Below are 20,204 nucleotides of genomic sequence, written 5' to 3' on the forward strand. Positions count from 1 at the left end.
GTATTTCGACAGCAACTAATAACCAGCCGTCTCAAAAGGAACTTTCCTGAGATACGTACGCACTGCCCGGCAAAGAGTCAATCGTACTGACGCCTCCATTATACTCTATACCTATATAAAATGACGCAAAGTCAACATCGATATCCTTCAGGTCAACGTAAGCGGCTGATGATCTTGCGTGGCTGTCACGTCCCGCGTGATGAGTGTCAGATTCGGTGGCTCTCCTCACATGGAAGGAAGTCAACTGCATCTCGTTGACTTGACCTGTGATCAACAACAACGAACAAAGTAATCTTAATTTGGGCCACCATATCTGCCCCCCTCCGATATCCTTCGTGATGTATACGTTCTTGTTTTGCCCCGAAGAAGAAGACATCAGGCATTGGAAATGATGTCGATAGAATATTGATCGAGCAGGGCAGAAATGTGGGCATGATCTGAGCAGATCGCCCCAGCTTCGAAGTGGTCAACAATAATGGCTCCTGTGACGCGTTTCTACCTAATTAGCCTTCAAGTGAAGTCAAAGCTTGGGCAACTAAAGAGCGTGCATGAGAGCCTCAAGCTCAGGCAGCTTGCTGGCTTCAGCAATGGTTGCCCAGTCCCTGATCGCCCTTCTCTTCCTCCTATGCCTCGCCCAAGCGACATCGCCAATTTCCACTGCGCTACCAGGCTGCCGCACTGCCTGCGGCAACCTCACTCTCCCTTACCCGTTCGGCATGGAGGAGGACTGCTACATGCCGGGCTTCAAGATGACATGCAACGACACGTTCTATGACCCTCCCAAGCTCTTCATGGGCTCCGGCAACATCGAGATCACCCAAGTAACTCTGGACAACGTGTTCATGGAGGGGTTGGTCGCCCGCGACTGCTACGGCGAGCTATCGACCTCCAGTCACGTGTGGACCAACATAGAGAACACCCCCTACACCCTCTCCTACGCCCGCAACAGGTTCACGGCCATCGGGTGCGACACGTTAGCGCTCCTCTACCGAGCCACGCTCGTGGACTTCACAAGCGGCTGCATCTCGCTGTGCGCCGACGACGACAGCGTCGCGAATGGCACCTGCGCCGGCAGCGGCTGCTGCCAGACCACCATCCCGATGGGGATGAAGAGGTTCGACGCCTTGCTCGGCAGCGTGCAGAACCACACCACCACGAAGAGCTTTAGCCCCTGCAGTTTTGCCTTCCTGATTGACCAGGAGCAGTTCGAGTTCAGCGTTCCGGATTTCATCCGTTTCCGGAGCAGGAGCACCGTGCCGATCGTGTTGGATTGGGCGGTGGGCAACCAGACCTGCGGCGACGCGAACAAGTCGGGAAGCATCATCTGTGGGCCAAATAGCGGATGCGTGGATTCTGACAACGGTCCGGGGTACAAGTGCCGATGCAACCAGGGGTACCATGGCAATCCGTACCTTGCTGTCGGATGCGAAGGTAGGCATTTCATCGAACACTTGGTCTTCAGCTGCTAATAAACTCCCTTGATGTTTGTGCATTTGGTTTTGTAGATATCAATGAGTGTGAAGATCCAACCTCAAATCCTTGTGTAAGCATCTGCACCAACACTCCTGGAAGCTATATCTGCTCTTGCACGGATGCCACGGCAGGTGATGGCAAAAGAGATGGAAGTGGATGCAGATCAGCAACCAAGACATTTCCATTGGTACAAGTCGTTCTAGGTAGTCAACTCATATGCCCTCCGGTTGTTTCTGTTCTACTGTTTTTGGAGTCACCGATCGTTTCCACCATGTCTCTGTCACGCTGTAGGTTGTGGATCAGGCTTCATGTTCCTGCTGGTGATCAGTTCCTTGATCTACTGGGGAGTGAAGAAGAGGAGGTTGGTACAAATGAGAGAGAAGCTGTTCGAGGAGAACGGGGGAGTGCTCTTGCAGCAGCAGATCGCCTCGCGCGAAGGAGCAGCTCGAACTGCCAAGATCTTCACCGCAAAGCAGCTCGCCAAGGCCACCAACAACTACAGCCAAGATCGAGTCATCGGCAAGGGCGGCAATGGTACGGTCTACAAGGGGATCCTCCCAGACAACAGCGTGGTCGCCATTAAGAAGTCCATGGTGTTCGACAGGAGCCAAGTGGAACAGTTCATCAACGAAGTGGTGGTTCTCTCCCAGGTCATGCACCGGAACGTGGTCAAGATCTTGGGCTGCTGTTTGGAGACTCAAGTCCCGCTGCTGGTCTATGAGTATGTCCCCAATGGGACACTCTCCGATCGCCTCCACGGCCGCCGCGACTACTCCTCGCTGTCATGGCAAGCGCGACTAAGGATCGCCGTGGAAACTGCAGGAGTGCTCGCCTATCTCCACTCTGCAACAGCCAGGTCGATCATTCACAGGGACATCAAGTCCACCAACATCCTCTTGGATCATAACTACACCGCTAAGGTGTCTGATTTCGGCGCGTCGAGGGTGGTGCCATTAGGTAGAGCTCATCTGACCACGCTGGTACAGGGGACACTGGGCTATTTGGACCCCGAGTACTTCCACGCCGGCGTGCTCAGCGAGAAGAGCGACGTCTACAGCTTCGGGGTGGTGCTCGCGGAGCTGCTAACCGGGAAGCCACCGGTTTCTTCTCAGAGGTCCCGCGAGGAGCAGTTGCTGGCAATGCACTTCATTTCGTCCATGGAAAGGGGCCAGCTTTTTGAGATCCTGGAACGGCGGGTTGCCACCGAGGGTGACAGGGCGCAGCTGGAGGAAGTAGCACAGCTCGCGGAAAGATGCTTGAGACTCACCGGGGAGGAAAGACCTTCGATGAAGGAAGTAGCAGAGGAGCTGGAGAGGTTGAGGAGGTTTGAGAGACATCCATGGGCTCAGCAATCCAGTGACGAAGGCAGTGGACGATTGTTGGGTATAACCGGCTATCCATCGGATATGGACTCGATCGATAACATCAGCACGCCCATCGATTGAACTCTACTTGGTCAATATATATGTCTCATGTTTCATTTCCTATAATAACTCCTTACATGTGTTTGTTTTAATGTCTATATGATACACTTATGTAATTTTGTGCTCCTTCCTGGAGGCAAAAAGGCTCATACATGCGTGGTTATTATCATCAGAACATTCTGAGCATGTACTCCATAGATCGATAACATCAGCAGCAGATCTTTACGTTTGTATTCAACTATGTTGCTTAATCAACCTCCTCGATTTTAGGCCCTGCACCACTGGGATTACCATCTTCCTGCATCCCACCGTGCATGGCAGCTCCTGCACCTTCGTACGTCTTGGCGATGATTGGATTGCAGAGGCTCTCGAGCTCATTGAGCTTGTCCTCCAACTCGTCGACTTCGGCAAGCTGGTTCCAGTCCAGCCACTGAATCGCCTGCTCGATCGCGTCTTCAACCTTCTTCTTGTCTGCCGGAGGCAGCTTGGAGCTGACCTTCTCGTCCTTGATCGAGTTCCGCATGTTGTACGCGTAGTTCTCCAGCGCGTTCTTCGCCTCCACCTTCCTCTCGTGCTCCTGGTCCTCCGCCTTGTACTTCTCTGCTTCTTGGACCATCTTCTCGATGTCTTCCTTGCCGAGCCTGCCTTTGTCGTTGGTGATCGTGATCTTGTTCTTGTGCCCCGTCGTTTTGTCCTCCGCGGTGACGTTCAGTATGCCATTGGCATCAACGTCGAAGCAGACATTGATCTGAGGCACGCCCCTTGGAGCAGGAGGGATGCCGGAGAGCTCGAATTTGCCCAGCAAATTGTTGTCCTTCGTCCGCGCCGCTCACCCTCGTAGATCTGAATCAGAACTCCCGGCTGGTTGTCGGCGTAGGTGGAGAAGATCTGCTCCTTCTTGGTGGGGATGGTGGTGTTCCTCGGAATCAGTACCGTCATCACTCCACCAGCCGTCTCGATTCCCAAAGACAGAGGAGTGACTTCCAAGAGCAGCAGGTCCCGCACCTTCTCGTTGCCTTCACCGCTCAATATCGCAGCTTGGACAGCAGCGCCGTAGGCGACGGCCTCGTCGGGGTTGATGCTCTTGCAGAGCTCCTTCCCGTTGAAGAATTCTTGCAACAGCTGCTGCACTTTGGGAATCCTCGTCGAGCCGCCGACGAGAACAACATCGTGCACGCTGCTCTTGTCCATCTTGGCATCCCTCAGGCACTTCCCCACTGGCTCCATGCACTTCCTGAACAAGTCCATGTTGAGCTCCTCGAACCTCGCCCGGGTGATGGTGGAGTAGAAGTCGATGCCCTCGTACAGCGAGTCGATCTCGATGGTGGTCTGAGCTGTGGACGACAGCGTCCGCTTCGCCCTCTCGCAAGCCGTCCTCAACCTCCTCAGCGCCCTCGAGTTGCCACTGATGTCCTTCTTGTGCTTCCTCCTGAACTCCTGCACGAAATGGTTCACCAACCGGTTGTCGAAGTCTTCGCCACCGAGGTGAGTGTCGCCGGCAGTGGCCTTCACCTCGAAGATGCCCTCCTCGACGGTGAGCAGGGAGACGTCGAAGGTGCCGCCGCCGAGTTCAAAGATGAGCACGTTCTTCTCGCCGGATGAACCGCCGGCCTTCTCGTCGAGGCCGTATGCGATTGCCGCAGCGGTCGGCTCATTGATGATACGTATGACGTTGAGGCCGGCAATGACGCCGGCGTCCTTAGTGGCCTGGCGCTGGGAGTCGTTGAAGTAGGCAGGGACGGTGACCACCGCGTTCTTGACGGGGGTGCCGAGGTACGCCTTGGCGATCTCCTTCATCTTGGTGAGGACCATTGAAGAGATCTCCTCAGGGGCGAACTGCTTCTCCTCGCCCTTGTACTGCACCACAATCATGGGCTTGTCGCCGGGTCCGGCGACCACCTTGAACGGCCATAGTTTCATGTCGCTCTGCACGGAGGGGTCACTGAAACGCCTACCGATCAACCGCTTCGCATCTACAACACATATTTAGCAGAAAGAACAAATCTTTAACACCTAATTCGTCTTACAATCTTTCAAGAATAGAAAGCGACAGAAGAAGAGATGCTTCATGTTGTTCTGCTCTGTTCTCACTGCCTCCAGGCAGGAAACCAAAGCAACAGATGAAGATCTTGCAATCAAGCTTAAGGCTTATAAGCAAATCGACGTGCTGCATCAACGAAAACAAATGATGTACAGAAGGCGAATCGAGAGACAAAAGAACTCACCGAAGACGGTGTTGGTGGGGTTCATGGCGACCTTATTTTTGGCAGCGTCGCCAATGAGGCGCTCGGTGTCGGTGAAGGTGACGTAGGAGGGGGTGGTCCGATTGCCCTGGTCGTTGGCTATGATCTCCACCCGGTCGTGCTGCCATACCCCGACGCACGAATAGGTGGTGCCGAGGTCGATACCGATCGCTGGACCTTCGCTCTTCACCATCGTCTTCAGAGATCAAAGAGTATTGGTATTAAGGAGCATCACACCTAGAGTCATTGCTTAGCACCACACAAACCTTCGACCCTGCCTGGCCTCAGATATTGCATCATTTCCTTTTGAGTTCATCAACAAATTAAAATCCCATGATTTCGGGTGAGAAATGCGAACTGCAGCAATAAATATTATCAGATGCAAGCATAGCAAATCCACCCACAACACAAAGTTACCAAATACAAAAGGAAATCAAACACATACATGGATCAATATAAAAATCCAGAGCAGAAGCTCGAACAATTAGTCATAAATTGTTCTATCGTAGGAAGAAAAAAAAATCAAATAAAGATGCGGACAAATTCTTCACAATCAAGAAAAAAAAGAAACAATCAATTAGTCTATATATGTATTAGAAAATTTCTGACTAGGTACCCAACTAGTGAATCCCATGAGTTCTAGAACAGCTGAAAATTTTCCTTTGTAAAAAAGATATGATACAGATTTCTTTGGATTGTCCTCTTGACAGAGACTTATCACCTTCTTTGCCCTCCATGATTTGTTTTATCCCTTCTTGATACCCTAGCATAAAGCTTTTAAGTGTATCTCTGAATTCTGAGGCACACATCATATATACACGCTGCACTGCAGGTCTTAATGTCTCCATTCCACCTCTAGCTGCCACAGCAAGATCTTCCTTGAAGCTTCTATTGTAGTATAATCTTGATGATGAATCTCACCATCAAACTTCATGTTTCTTTTATAACCGGTCTAAGAACAGGACCAATATCCTGCACCCAACTAGCAGCATAGAGTCTACTTGATATGTGATGGATCAGGCAGCGAAGAAGCGAAAGCAATTTCCTTCAGATCATAGTGAACACAATCGTATAGTTTCCAACATACCACCCACAGCTTCATCTTGATCTATGAGCCTTCACTAAGAATTAACATCTGAACATTATGAACCTGAATTGATTCAAAAGTGTAATGTGCTCACTGTAGGTTTTTCTCCTGCACCTATTCATTAATTTCAGGAGGCAAAATTGACATTAATGTACTCGAACAGAGACAAAAGGTAAACCCATTTGCAAAGAAATCTTAGCAAGTTGATTTTGCCAAGAATATTTCCCCGTCCAAAATGTAATCATATAAAAGTTGAATCAAGTTCTGCAACCTTTACCCTTTGGACCATTCAATGCAAGCACATTAGACACCTCCAATGGCATTCAATAAAATCATGACAACAACAAGAAAGACATTCAACTGTTAACTCCTAGAAAGATTTCCTTTATATTACTCTTAATCTAACTCATAAGAAGCAAGCATTGTTGCTGTGCCAATTCTTGCAGAATACTTGTAATATGTTTCCTCTATGCAATATCCTTTCTATATCCAGAATAAGTTACTGAAAAATCCAACACTAATCTTTTTCTCTTCAGCAGAAGCAGTAGATCACAGTCGCATATAAACTTTGGAATTAGATAACTAAAAGGCAAAAAGTAGTTCCCCTGTTTGGCAATCTAATCTAAAGTTTTAACCCAGAACCATAATTTTTATCTACATAAGAGCATAATATGATGCTTTTCTACTTCAAACCTCTCATCTTTATCTAAGGTATAAACTATTGGTGACAGAAATAACATTGATCTACAAAAGCACCAGAGTATTATTATTGTTGTTCCAACCTTCTCCAAACGATAACAATGTAAAAAGAGTTAGAGAGAGAGAGAGAGAGAGGTTGGACAGGCGGGCAAGGATCCGAAAGGAATAGTGGTAGCAGGCACAAGAAACAGGCTGTTGAGAGGCGAGTGTTGAACTACAGGTGGATGAGAAAGGTTGAGGTCTTTAGGGTTTGACATTGATGAGGATAGTAATTATGATAAGACTCGACTGACGTCCGATGACGTCTCACGCCTCGATCGACACGACAGCACCTGATCAAACAGATCAGAACGTCGGTCGAGGCGTATTAACGTCTGCTCAGGCTCGGTTCTTCACGTCACGCCAACACCAGTGTCAGACGTTACCACCCTGACCCTAAAAGCGGGCACATCAAGAAACAATAAGCTTATTTATAAATACCCTCGCATTCTGAACGGGAAGAGGGAGAAGGACACACAAAAAGACTTCTTCATATGAAATCCCCTTCACGTCAACTGACTCGATCGTCAGAGGGGTCGGGTCGAGCTTTCAGACCTGACCTTTGTGCATGTGCGAAGCCGAAGGTCCCCGCGGAACGCGCGGGCGAGGAGCTCTTGCCCGGAGGAAGCGGCCACCCCGTGATCGGACCACCTCAGCGCGACCACGAGATCCCCGTCGTCCGAACCCGAACCAAGCCGCGTCGGGCCCGACGCCACAGCTCCAGATTGTTTCCCACAACAGGCGTAAAAGTATCGAAATGGGGGAACAAGTTAAATGAGGATAGCGAAGAAAAAGAAGAGAGGAAGAGAACGAGACACTCACTTCACCTCACCTTCGTCAGAGGTCGAGGCGATGATGGTGGTGGTGTCGACGAGGCCTTCTTGCTCGCCCAGTCGCCGCCGACTGAGGGGTAGAAACTAGATCCAATCCGGCCTAAAATGTTCGCATGAGTGAATCCAGGGCTTTGACTTGGCTCAGTTCAGTTCACAAGTGTTTCGCGAACTCCTGTTCGACTCAATCCGGATGGGGAGCCCACTGATCTAATCATTTCAACACTAAAAGCAACACCCCTCTGGAGAACCTTTGCTATTGGGACCACTTCTGCTATCCATTACGAGAAAAGGTAAATTAGCGAGTAGCTCAGAAAAATGTACCAGAGCAAGAATGTCAACATCATAAAGGGCTGAATCAGTCACGTAGGCACCCAATAAACTAACAATTATGTAACAATTAATTGCAACATTGTCAATGCTTTGATAATTCGATGGCCATATATACTTCCTCACGCAACAAAGAGATGAAAAATCTACTAATTCACGGGGCTTCCATGAACGAATTAGGACCAAATTGGGATTTGAATCGACCAAAACGAAGCACGTGACGACTTTGTACCTGTTTAGCGTATAGTCATATGCAATATTTCATGGCTGTGATGAAAGCAAGGAAGCCATCGTCGGCTCGTCTGATCCATGTCATCGTCCGCGTGCGGAATTCGAATAAAGCGCCTCGCTGGTCCCCACATCGGCTCGTCTGGTCTATGTCATCGTTGCGTGCGGAATTCGAATCAAGCGCCTCGCTGGCCCCCACTAACCTCCCTCGACGTCGATATATACCTTCCGACCCTTGTGTGGCTCATCCGTAATTTCGACTCCAGCACTGGGCTGGTGGCGTATATCATCATATCGCCGAGGGAGCTCGGTCGATTCTTGACCTCTCGCTTTCTCCGCCCATCGACGCGCCCCCATGGCGACGCTCGATGGCATCCGATCCTCGCTCCTCCGTCATCGTGCGCCCGCCCCCGACGCCGCCACCAGGCGGCGCATCTGGTGGTCGTCCGCCGCGGCCATCGTCGGTATCCGCTTCGTCGCCGGTCCTCGTTTATTCATTGGCCTTTTGGCTTGGGTTCGTTTAAGCGAGTTCGTATTGTTCTTCGCAGCCTGGGGGCTTCTCTTCTTTGTGCTCATCCGGTCCCTCGGCGGAGATCGGGAGGTGAGGCTGGAGGTGAAGCGGCAGCGGTGGGGGAGCACCGGGGGGCCGGAGGTGGTGGAGTCGGAGGTGGGAGTGGTGGCAGCGGACGACGGGCGGTGCTCGGAGATCGGGGTGGCGGCGCTGCGGGCGGGAGGCCACGCGGTGGATGCGGCCGTGGCGGCGGCGCTGTGTCTCGGGGTGGTGCATCCGGTGTCGAGCGGGATAGGTGGCGGCGCCTTCATCGTCGTCCGATCGGCGGATTCCGGCGAGGCCGAGGCCTTCGATTCTCGCGAGACGGCCCCTTCGGCGGCATCGAAGGTTCTCCCACCCGTCTTCCTCTTCTTACTGACTCTCCTTTTGAATCCCCAATTTGCCCTCTGTGGACTCGTATTATTATCCCGACGGTGACGATGACGGCGACGTCGATGATGGTGACCAAGTGAGAGGTATCTGACGCGCACGATGCGCGATTAGTTGCTGCTACTGGATTGTAGGGGGTCCGATGCGGCTCATTTTACCGCTCACCTGTCTCCGTGTCGTGCCACGCGTCTCGTCAACAGGCGTGGCATGCATCCAGTGGATTGATATTGTGGGGTCGCGTTCGCTCACTAGGATGAGCCAGGCTTTCCGATCCCTTTTTCCTTCTTTGCGGGATCAATTTCTACGTATTAGTAGACTAACATCATAGCTTATGGTGGTCTGTAGAAGGTTTGGGGGACAGTATGTAGACCTCTTCTATTGGCCAACGCAATTCTTCCCCTCAAACTGGAGGCCCATTCCCTTACGGCATCTCCCCTGTGCAAGGTCCTACCTCTCGATGGCATGGGTTGCTGCCCAAGCTCATCGTGCTTTCTTGTGTACCACTCAAAAATACATGCGGTCCATACCATCGGCAATTGATGTGCCACATACCAGTTTTCAGATTCCTTATGCATCTGCTTATCAAACGTGCCGCTCAACTGGTTGCATTAGTTCTCAGCATGAGTCTCGTCTCTTAGTTTGTGACGCCCACTTATTGTTGCGTTCATTGCTCATCCGCCAACTCTGATTGCCCATGCTGAGGCACAGGCTCTTGAGCACTTGATGAGAAGGGAATTAGGTCTCGAATGGCCTGGTAGCAGGGTACATGTACTTATGGGAGCCACCACTTGGCCTATAAGTTTAAGCTATCAAGTCTTAGATACTCCCATATATGTATGTATATATATACCCCTTTATCAGTCCATAATTTTTCCCATGTGATACTTGGGTGTGTTTGGTAGCTTGCATTTCCCTGCATACCATTAGCTGACGTAATGCAGCGTATGTTTTCTTTAATGGATACTATATCCTCATGCATGTATTTTCTCTTGCAACATTCATCTAAATCCTGTGATACAGGATAATCGAATGTGGTCACACTAGGTACCATTTCCAATCATTCTTGGGATGCCAAGATCTAATGAATGCAAAGTACTGATGACTGCACTAGCCCTTCTTTGTAGTGGAAAAGGAAAGCTGAACTTCTCTGTTTGCTATACAATAAGAAATCTAGAAATATTATGTTAGACTCTTATGAAACTTGCAGTTTGCAATTGAATTTATATGTTGTTCAAGATTTACTTCTAAATCTCTGAAGCCAGCAACCTTGTGTAAAACAGATAGCATCATTGTTGATCATCGTGGAAGTCAATGGACACTATCTTAAAATGCTAGTTTCTTTGAGTTTAGTGCTTCATACGAAATTTTGATTATCTATCTATCTTTGAAATTTTAACAGAATATGTATGACAATAGTCCATCATCCAAGACCAAGGGTGCACTCTCAATGGGGATTCCAGGAGAGCTTGCTGGCCTCCACAAAGCTTGGTTGAAGTACGGAAGGCTCCCATGGAAAGCTCTCTTTCAACCATCCATAAGCCTTGCAAAAGATGGATTCCTTGTTGTACCTTTTCTAGCAGATGCTATTAAGAAAAAGGAGGATGATATACTAGCAGATCATGGGTTGCAAGAATTGCTGGCACCAAACGGGAAAATACTGCAGACAAATGACACTTGCTACAATCCTGCACTTGCCTACACATTAGAAGTGATATCAACTGAGGGTCCAAAGGCATTCTACAATGGAAGCATTGGTGAAAAATTCATTGAGGATGTGAAAAATGCTGGTGGGATTGCAACGACGGAGGATTTGAGTAGATATGCCGTAAAGGTCTCAGAAGCGATGGTAGCCAATGCTATGGGGTATACAATACTCGGTATGCCCCCACCTTCCAGTGGAACATTGGGAATGTCTCTGGTGAGTTATTGCTTATTTGTTTATTTGGTGTGGTTCAGATATTACGACTATGTCTGATGTAGTTGAAACGACAACATCTTTCTGTATCTATTTCCCCTTAGATATTTCATTTGTTTGCTGTAATCTTGATAATAATGTTACTTTCTGGTTCCCCATAAGTATTTCAGTTGCTGCTGTAATTCTGATGCACGTGAAATTTTGATAGATTTCTTTTCAAAACAATCCACTATTTGTTTCACCAATGCATATGAGTAGTGTCTGTTGCTTCAAAAAACTTGTGTTATGGATAAAATTTTCTGATTCAAAATTTTTTGTGTTTTAACTAAAATTATTTTATGGTATTAATTAGGTTCTGAACATTTTAGGAAGCTATGAGTCCTTGGATGCTGTGAAAGGTTTGCTTGGTCTCCATCGGCTCATTGAAGCATTCAAGCACATGTTTGCCTTGCGGATGAATCTTGGGGATCCTGATTTTGTTAAAATCAATCAATATGTTACTGACATGCTTTCTCCCTTCTTTGCTAAGAAAATTCAGCAGAAGATTGTTGACAATACCACATTTGAGCCATCCTACTATATGGCAAGGTGATTCTTGTCTATCTTATTTTCAACTGTTACTGTTTTATTAATGTGCTAGGGGAGAATCCCACAAAATTTAGGGAAGAGCCAGAGGTGGCTAGAATGGTAATTTTATTCAGATAAAAAAATATTCTTAGACAGAATCTACATAACTAGTGAATTTGGGCAGTGTCTCTCAGTAAATTATTTGGGAGTCTCAAATAATTTTCCTTTCAGGTCTTAAACATGTTATTGCAAGTTGCAACATACCACAGAGTAACCTCATTTCTTCCCCTTGGAATATAAGTGCAAATCACATGATGCCATTTAGTTTACATATAAACATGGTTACATTAGCAACTTTACTGTCTATAATTCAAATGCTAGAATTACTTTGGCTAAGTTATAGTACATGTTCTCAGGTGGAGTCAGTTAAGAGACCATGGAACAAGCCACTTGTGCATTGTGGATACTGATCGAAATGCAGTGTCTTTGACAACGACAGTTAATTCATATTTTGGAGCTCGGGTGCTGTCATCATCAACAGGTATTTTGCTGAACAATGAGATGGATGACTTTTCTACACCAACAGAAGCAACTCCAGATCATCTTCCACCAGCACCAGCAAACTTTATTGAGCCAAATAAGAGACCACTTTCTTCCATGGCACCTATTATTGTCCTAAAGGTACTATATTACCAGAATCATCTATATGAGCAAAGATTCTGCACTGTTAAATTTCAAAGCAGTCTGACATGGATTTTGTTCATACACACATTTGAAACTTAACTTGGGTATCTGGTTATCAAATATGGTTTGCATCCATTCCTTGATGATTCCTACTGATCATACTGAGGAAGACTTAAAATCTAGCAATTCATACGGGTCCTCTCTATAACTGTGAATGCTTTAATATAAGATGAGATCCTTCTAATCCTGGTATGTGGCCCTTATAGAACAATATGGTTGTTTTTTATTGCATAATTATCTTGATGAATGATTGGATATTCTTCTTATTAAATAAATTGTTAATATACCAACTGCAATTATTCTTAACAACTTATTAAGACCAAGTAATGCTGTTTTTATGTTCAGGACAATCAGCTTGCAGGAGTGGTGGGAGCCAGTGGTGGACTTAATATAATTCCAGCAGTTGTCCAGGTTTTCCTAAATCACTTTGTCCTAGGAATGGAACCGCTAGCAGCTGTTCGGCATCCAAGGGTCTTCCACAAGGTTATTCTTCATTGTCATATTTTTGTGTGGATTTCTTAGTTGAGACTTACTATTTTGTCGTTATTGTTATTCCATTATTTGCTCAGAACAATTATCTTGACAAGCCTCCATAAGGAACTTTTGCATACCGTTTTATCATTAACTTAATTGGTTTTGCCTAAGTCATACGGTACCATTGTACGTCCATTTGCTAAGGGTCAGTCTTCCCGAAACCTCTTATGATCCCTTAAGACCTACAAAAGAGACAACGGGGTAGAGAACATGCTTCTTTCGAGATCCCCAAGCAATCATTTCAACAAACACTTTATAGCCAATGCAAATTACAAATATAGACTTTGTAAGCTTTGAACAGTTGCACAACAAAGAGTTCAAGATGGTCCATTACAGACCGAAATCCTCACGAGTACCCACATGACATAACCTTTGTTTACAAGCCTAAAACGACAACTAAAGCCAACCAAAATGAAGTTGCCAAGCCTACAACTAGCCTTCTACATATTGTGCAAAGTATGAACAAAACCGAAAGACACAAGCATACATGAGCATTACATCAAACACCCCACTTACAACTTTGTCCGTGACATTCTCCCCCACTTATTCCTTCGACGTCCTCGTCGAAGTCTTTGCAGATACTGTATCTCCTCGCCTTTGATGAGTCTTCAATCTTTCACTCTAGCTGCAACATGCCTCTTGGGTCTCAGTTGCTTTTTACCGCTGTTGTTGAGTAGTTGAACTTTGATATATCATGCTGCTTCAACTCACCAATGACACTCTGGTGTGGGATTGGTTGAGTTACGCTGATCTTTGTTGATTCCTATGTATCCTTCAAATAAAGGAAAAAAACCTTCCTTTTTATACGCTAGTCTCTTAAACGTATCATGTCGCTTGAACTAGATGGATGCTCGTTGAAACTTTAACACGCATCGCCTTACAGACTTTAAAATTTTGGGGGTCTTTCCTCTGCAAAATTTGCTCATTAATTCTTCTTTCACTTAGTTATCACTTCTAGGTAGGTTCGCATCACTTCCGGTTTCGATTGACATTCTGTTAAGAAATGAAACAGACATTCTACTCTCAGTAGCTCCTGTTCATACCTCTGTATGACCCAGTCCCTTGCAGGACTTGTCTTGTGTGTGTAGTTCTAGACAGTTGACGGGAACATGCTATCACACCTGAACCTGGTGAGCATTCATTTGTGGACTTGCGATTATCCGTTTTGTATTCTAAAGTCCTAATTTTCTCCTTTCTCTCTTTTCTCTTTGCACACCGGTGAGCACTTGTTTGTGGACTTGCGACTATTCATTTTACATTATAAAGTCTTTGTTTTCTCCTTCATCTCTTTTCTCTTTGCACACCAAGTATTTGCTGAATTGTTTATAAAGCTGTCATCTTTGTGAGACATCGGGACTTGTCTGCGGCTCACTTTTGAATTAATCGATTTGCTCTTTTTACAAGTCCTATTAGACCCGAGCGAGGTTGCAACTAGGCTGATCCTTTACGGACGGGTAACACAAGGGCGTTTCATGACTTAGACAATCCCAACTATGTCTGAGAAGTTGGCGCAAGGGTGCTTTATGACTTAGATAACTTCAGTTAAATTCATGACTTTATCACAATAGTGCTTTATGATTTAGGTAATTTTAGCTAAGCCCGTGACAGTTCACTAATAGCTGACAAAGAAAAAAACATCTAAGCGGAACCATTTCATGATGTATTACGAAAAGAAAAGATCTGGAATGGTTAGAGTACTAGATTCATACACTTCACGTTATTGTTATCAGCCAACTGGAGTTAATGATCTCTATTCATGCAGCTCATTCCAAACAAGGTTCTTTACGAGAACTTCACAGCGATTGATGGGGAGAAGATCGAGTTCGGAGAGGAGGCGAAGCTGTTTTTGGAGCAGAGAGGCCATATCGTCAGTAGCTTATCATCAGCTGCTGCCGTCTCCCAGCTTGTTGTGCATAACCTTCAAGTGCCAATTCTGAGCACCCACAGGAAAGACAACAGGAAGGTGAAGAATGGTAACAACATCTTCCACGGTAAGCTAATCGCCATCAGTGATCCAAGGAAAGATGGAAGCCCAGCCGGGCTTTAGGTGTCTCTCAGGTGATAAGATTTATTTATGCCAATCAACTTTTGGTCATGTCATATATTTGCTATCAAGAAATGTATTTGAAGTGGCAACCAACGGCTTCTCTTTTGGCCAAACCCTCACATTATGTATGTGTACAAAAGCAAATAACAGATGGCCAGAAATGACTCAAGGCGGCCCTTTGCAGTAGATGCCAGCAGTCTTCTACCACATACAAGTAATAATGCTCGCATGGCATCCATCTGCAACTTGCAATCCATTGGAAGTGGCCGCGGTGGGCGGCCCTCGTCAAGTTGGTAAACCAGAACAAAAACATTTCTGTCGCCCCACCACCAACTCAAAAACGTTCCCATAATCATCATGACAATCTCAAAGCATAAAATCCCTTTGGCGGTGATGATTACAAGTACATTTCCTTCAAAAACTGGATTCGGTAAGACTTCATGAGGTACCAACTTTGTCGTAATTGCAAGCTGACCGTCTTTGAGAGCAGCAAGTTGGAATCGACCACTCATTGCCCGGTCCCGATTCGGTACATGGACTGCGGTCCACCGCTGCCTGTGGACCACGGTCAAATTCCATGGCCGCTGACCCCACTTTCGCTACCGGACGTTGTCTGCCACGCACTCGATCCCCGGTGGTCCTCTCCGCCGATCAGGATATACACAGAATGTTCGAGTCCCCATATGATCTTGCAGAAATGAGACCTTCGTATTTCCTTTCAGCTTTAAATCGAGTCCCACCAATTTCCAGTGCATTACATCCCATTGTCACTTTGTCGATCCCCAGGTGCTTTCATATTCTCCTTTTCCGTGGAAACGAAAGCACGCATTGGCTCCACCTAAGGATTTCTTGATCGATAAAAGGACCAAGCTGTCAAATGAGGCGGCTCGTTGATTGGATTGACCTCGTCAACCGAAAGAATCGGTGATTGGGTTGGAGACACAAACAGCAGATCCAAGCAATGTTGGTGGCCTGGGGTTGCCTCTCCAACAAGTCATGTAGATAAGATGGTATGCGGATCGAGATATGTATGCGCTGAGACCTTTAAAAATCGTGCTGGGCAGATGGTGAATCTGATCCACACGATTAAGTTGCCAAATGCAATGCAGCTATAATGGGAATAACATAATCTTGATGAAGAGACGGGTCCACGTCATTCGCAGGCTTGCTTAGGCGGCGTTACCGACGTTTAAGGTGGCGTCACGTGGGGACAATACAGCCGCTATCCATAATGACGTGGCTCGAATCGGTGGCGGCGGCCAACCTTCCCATATAACGCACCGCATCGGATGAGAGAGAGGGAGAGAAAGGAGGGTTAGGCTGGCGGGCGGGTGGGCGTGGGGGAAGAGGATAGGGGGAGAGAGAGAAGAATCTGGACGGGATATACCGTTCGACTGGTAGAGCGGTCCTCGATGCGGTCGGGGGGCTGACGACGGCCTACGAATCGGGGTCGGGGGGCGCCGGAGGAGTGATGGTGGCGGCGAGCGAGGATGCTGTGGTCATCCAGGCGGCAAAGCGGGCCGGGGAACCCACCGTCATCACCGTCAACTGCCCTGACCAGACCGGCCTTGGATGCGACCTCTGCCGCGCCATCCTCGACTTCGGCCTCTGCATCACCCGAGGAGGTCCGTCCGTGAGCGCCATCTTGACAGTCGCCGCTTCTTACCTTCCGTGATAACTTTCTCGTGTCTCCTCTTCCCGTTTCAATCGGATTCTTGATGAGTTGGTTTCTTCTAATTCCATCGCAGTTTTTCCTAAATTTATCTTTCTTGATCTTTTCTTGATTCTTTTTATCGATTCGTCTTTCTTTCCCACCGCCGTAGTGGTTTCGTTCACCAGTTGATGGTGCATATAGATGATCAGGGTTTAGGCTTTGTCTATTACTCTGTTTTGGGGTTATAAATTTGAGACCATCTCTTATGGGAAATGGGGGTTTTCTTGATCTTTCTTGTTATTTTTCTTGATTTCTTTTATCGATTTTCCTTTCTTTCCCACCGCCATAGTAGTTTCGATTACCAAATTAGCGTTATTCTCTTGATTGGGGTTTAGGGTTTGTCTATTACTCTGTTTTAGGGTTATAAATTTGAGACCGTCACTTATGGGAAATGGAGGTTTCCTTGATCTTTCTTGCTATTTTTTCTTGATTTATTTTATCGATTTTCGTTTATTTTCGACCGCCATAGTTGTTTCGCTTACCAAATTAGCATTATTCTCTTGATTGGGGTTTAGGGTTTGTCTGTTTTAGGGTTATACATTTGAGACGATCTGTTATCTCGTTTGTTTCTTTTTCTTGATACGTTTTTCTCGAAAATGTTCACTGAACATTCTACTATTTTCTCCTATTGAATGAGACATACAATTGACAGCATAATTGACATTCCTAACGTTGCGTTTAGTGCAGGAAGAACTAATTTTATTTATGGTTGATGATTTGACTTCTTGGTTGTCTTTTTCTCTACAATTTGCCCTGTTTATTTGTCCATATGCTTGTCTAATCTGTGATGTTACTCTGTTGTGTTCTTTAAAGACATATCGACTGATGGGCAGTGGTGCTACTTAGTGTTCTGGGTCGTACCACGTCCCACCTCCAGTAATATCCAATGGCCAAGCTTGAAGAACAGGCTATTGTCTCTCTGTCCATCTTGTTCCATTCCGTTCTACTTTGACATGGTGAATAGGCCTACGAGCTCGCAAATTTACCTTCTGAAGCTGTTCTCCGTCGACCGCAAGGGATTGTTGCATGGTAACCAATTGTAACCTGTCTGTCTGTTTGTTAGGTTGGGGATTGACTTATTTCTGATACATGTGCCGTTTGATGCAGATGTCACGAAGGTACTATGTGAGCTTGAGCTTACGATTCATCGAGTGAAAGTCTCGACAACTCCAAACGGTAGAGTTGTGGACTTTTTCTTTATTACAGATGCCATGTGAGTATGCCTCTATCAGAATAGCTTATTGATTGCATGTTGGTCTAACAGCGACTGTTTAGTTGATGCCTTCTCCTAATCTCCAAGGCACTTTTACACAAGAGATTAAGAACTGATAGCAGCATATTTATACCATATACTGGTTGACCTTAACTCTTGTCTTTGTCCATTAAACTCTTTTCAGACTAGTTCTGATGTAGTATTACCACTTTTGAACAGATCACTTTTATTCCTGTTTCTTATTCAAAAGAAAATATATAATAGCATTCTTCTGGTGTAGGTCTGCTGAGTTAGTAATTTTGCCTTGTCTGTTTCTGTGTATCTGTGTAATAGCCGATTCGATGGCTCCATTTCACTGGCCGCAGGGAATACCAATCTTCCTGCCTATGGATGATGACCCGTCAAATGTTTCATTTTAATCCTTTTAGTCTGCTTATTCACTCTTATTGGCTAAGATGGATCATTTAGAGAATTTTTGAATTTCCTGGCATGTGAATCATTTTCTTGCACTTTCTTTAATATTTCTAAGCTAGCATCTGTTAACATTTTGTCACTTTCTTATGACTTCCGTACATGTGTTTAGGGAGTTATTGCACACAAAAATGAGACAGGACGATCTGTGTGAAAGGTTAAATGCAGTTCTAGGCGAGTCTGTAAATAGCTGTGAGATTGAGCTTGCTGAAGGTTTTCAGCAGGGATTTTCTTCTCTTCCACCAGTAGTTGCAGAAGAGTTATTTAAGCTGGAGCTGTCAGGCAATGAAGTATGTTCAGCGATACTTAGCCCAGAGATGAAAAGGCTGAAGAAGGCGGATGTAAACATTGACAATTCATTGAGCCCTTCCCACACATTACTTCAAATCCATTGTGTTGATCAGAAGGGCCTACTCTATGACATTATGAGGACCTTAAAGGACTGCAGTATTCAGGTATTCCATGTTCTATCTTATACCCAATTGCTTTAATCTGACCTTGATGGTTCCATAGTAATATGCTCTTGATTATCAGGTATGTTATAAACCTTGCCAAATCGCTTGACATGAAAAAAGAAGGATAATAAACTAATGATTTTTTAGTGATTTAGATATAAACACAATCATATTGATGACTGGACGACTTCTGATCCTATCTGGTACACCGGTCTAAAATAGTTTGAGGGTACCTCTGGTGGCATGAATAGCTTATGTGTCCCGAACATCTAAGGAAGATTTTAAGAAGATATCTTGTTCTGTATTGTTCATAAATGTACATGTTAATAAGATTTAAAGAAGTTGATTGAATGTTCTTTTTTGTTTTTTTGTTTTTCAATTAAGACACTCAAATGGCGGTCAGCGTCATGCTCTGCAATCTCTCAACTGGCTTTGTTAAAGATGTGTCAGTCAAACTTGCTCAAATTAACTACATGTACAATTAGGATAACAGTGGGTTGCTTGTCATGTAGGTGGCGTATGGGCGATTTCTGTCAGACATGAAAGGCTCACGAGAGGTAGACCTTTTCATCCTGCAAAGTGACGGGAAGAAAATCGTGGATCCTGACAAGCAGGGTGTGCTGTGTTCCCGTTTGAAACTGGAAATGCTTCATCCTTTAAGAGTGATAATTGTAAATCGTGGACCAGACATGGAACTATTTGTTGCTAATCCGGTTGAGCTGTGCGGAAAGGGGAGGCCTCGGGTCTTCTATGATGTGACACTGGCTCTGAAAGTGCTTGGAATCTGCATTTTCTCTGTAAGCAAACTGGAAGTTCCCTGGTTGTCGTCCAAAGATTTATGTCAATGTCTTAGCCATTCTATGTATGTTGTGTGCAGGCTGAAATCGGCAGGCACACGGCTTTTGAAAGACAGTGGGAGGTTTACAGATTTCTGTTGGATGACAGCAGGGAGCTGCCACTAGGAGGCAGCCAGGCTAGAGGTGAGATTGTGGATGGAGTGAGGCGAACGCTGATGGGTTGGTGACGACGGCAAAAGGTGGTGGGCCACCTCTCTGAAACTTTGATTTCCTTCCACCAGGTTGTGTGTGGCTAACGCTGTGTGATGCTGTACAGTGCAATCGACGTCTAATTGTCATCCCTGTTTCTGATTTCGTGTTCATCCCTACTAGAGGCGGTATTCATTTAAAAAGCGCGTTTGATTTTCCCTGCTGCTTTTGATGGTCTATATGCGTAATAGTGGGATAGTAGTAG

At 46.1% G+C, this 20,204-nt stretch overlaps 3 protein-coding genes and 1 pseudogene across 3 annotated transcripts; 3 read left to right on the forward strand and 1 right to left on the reverse strand.

Annotated features, from left to right (window-relative positions):
* Positions 1-502: 502 nt before the first annotated feature.
* Positions 503-3,135, forward strand: LOC135641091 (wall-associated receptor kinase 2-like). Its single transcript, XM_065156135.1, has 3 exons — positions 503-1,431; positions 1,506-1,676; positions 1,765-3,135. The coding sequence occupies exons 1-3, from the start codon at positions 549-551 to the stop codon at positions 2,916-2,918; spliced, it is 2,208 nt and encodes a 735-aa protein (XP_065012207.1). The 5' UTR covers positions 503-548; the 3' UTR covers positions 2,919-3,135.
* LOC103987879 (heat shock 70 kDa protein 4-like) lies at positions 2,926-8,066 on the reverse strand (annotated as a pseudogene).
* Positions 8,067-8,474: 408 nt separating this feature from the next.
* LOC135641092 (glutathione hydrolase 3-like) lies at positions 8,475-15,286 on the forward strand. The gene is made up of 7 exons (XM_065156136.1): positions 8,475-8,817; positions 8,902-9,251; positions 10,693-11,211; positions 11,561-11,796; positions 12,192-12,456; positions 12,865-13,002; positions 14,816-15,286. Exons 1-7 carry the CDS (start codon positions 8,709-8,711, stop codon positions 15,098-15,100), a joined length of 1,902 nt encoding a protein of 633 aa, XP_065012208.1. The 5' UTR covers positions 8,475-8,708; the 3' UTR covers positions 15,101-15,286.
* A 1,123-nt stretch (positions 15,287-16,409) lies between these two features.
* On the forward strand, positions 16,410-20,157 carry LOC103987882 (ACT domain-containing protein ACR9). Its single transcript, XM_009406332.3, has 6 exons — positions 16,410-16,725; positions 17,628-17,843; positions 17,922-18,027; positions 18,611-18,953; positions 19,466-19,750; positions 19,831-20,157. The coding sequence occupies exons 1-6, from the start codon at positions 16,572-16,574 to the stop codon at positions 19,975-19,977; spliced, it is 1,251 nt and encodes a 416-aa protein (XP_009404607.2). The 5' UTR covers positions 16,410-16,571; the 3' UTR covers positions 19,978-20,157.
* Positions 20,158-20,204: the final 47 nt, after the last annotated feature.

Source organism: Musa acuminata, chromosome BXJ3-6 (genome assembly GCF_036884655.1).
Source record: "Musa acuminata AAA Group cultivar baxijiao chromosome BXJ3-6, Cavendish_Baxijiao_AAA, whole genome shotgun sequence".
Taxonomy (NCBI): Eukaryota; Viridiplantae; Streptophyta; class Magnoliopsida; order Zingiberales; family Musaceae; genus Musa; species Musa acuminata.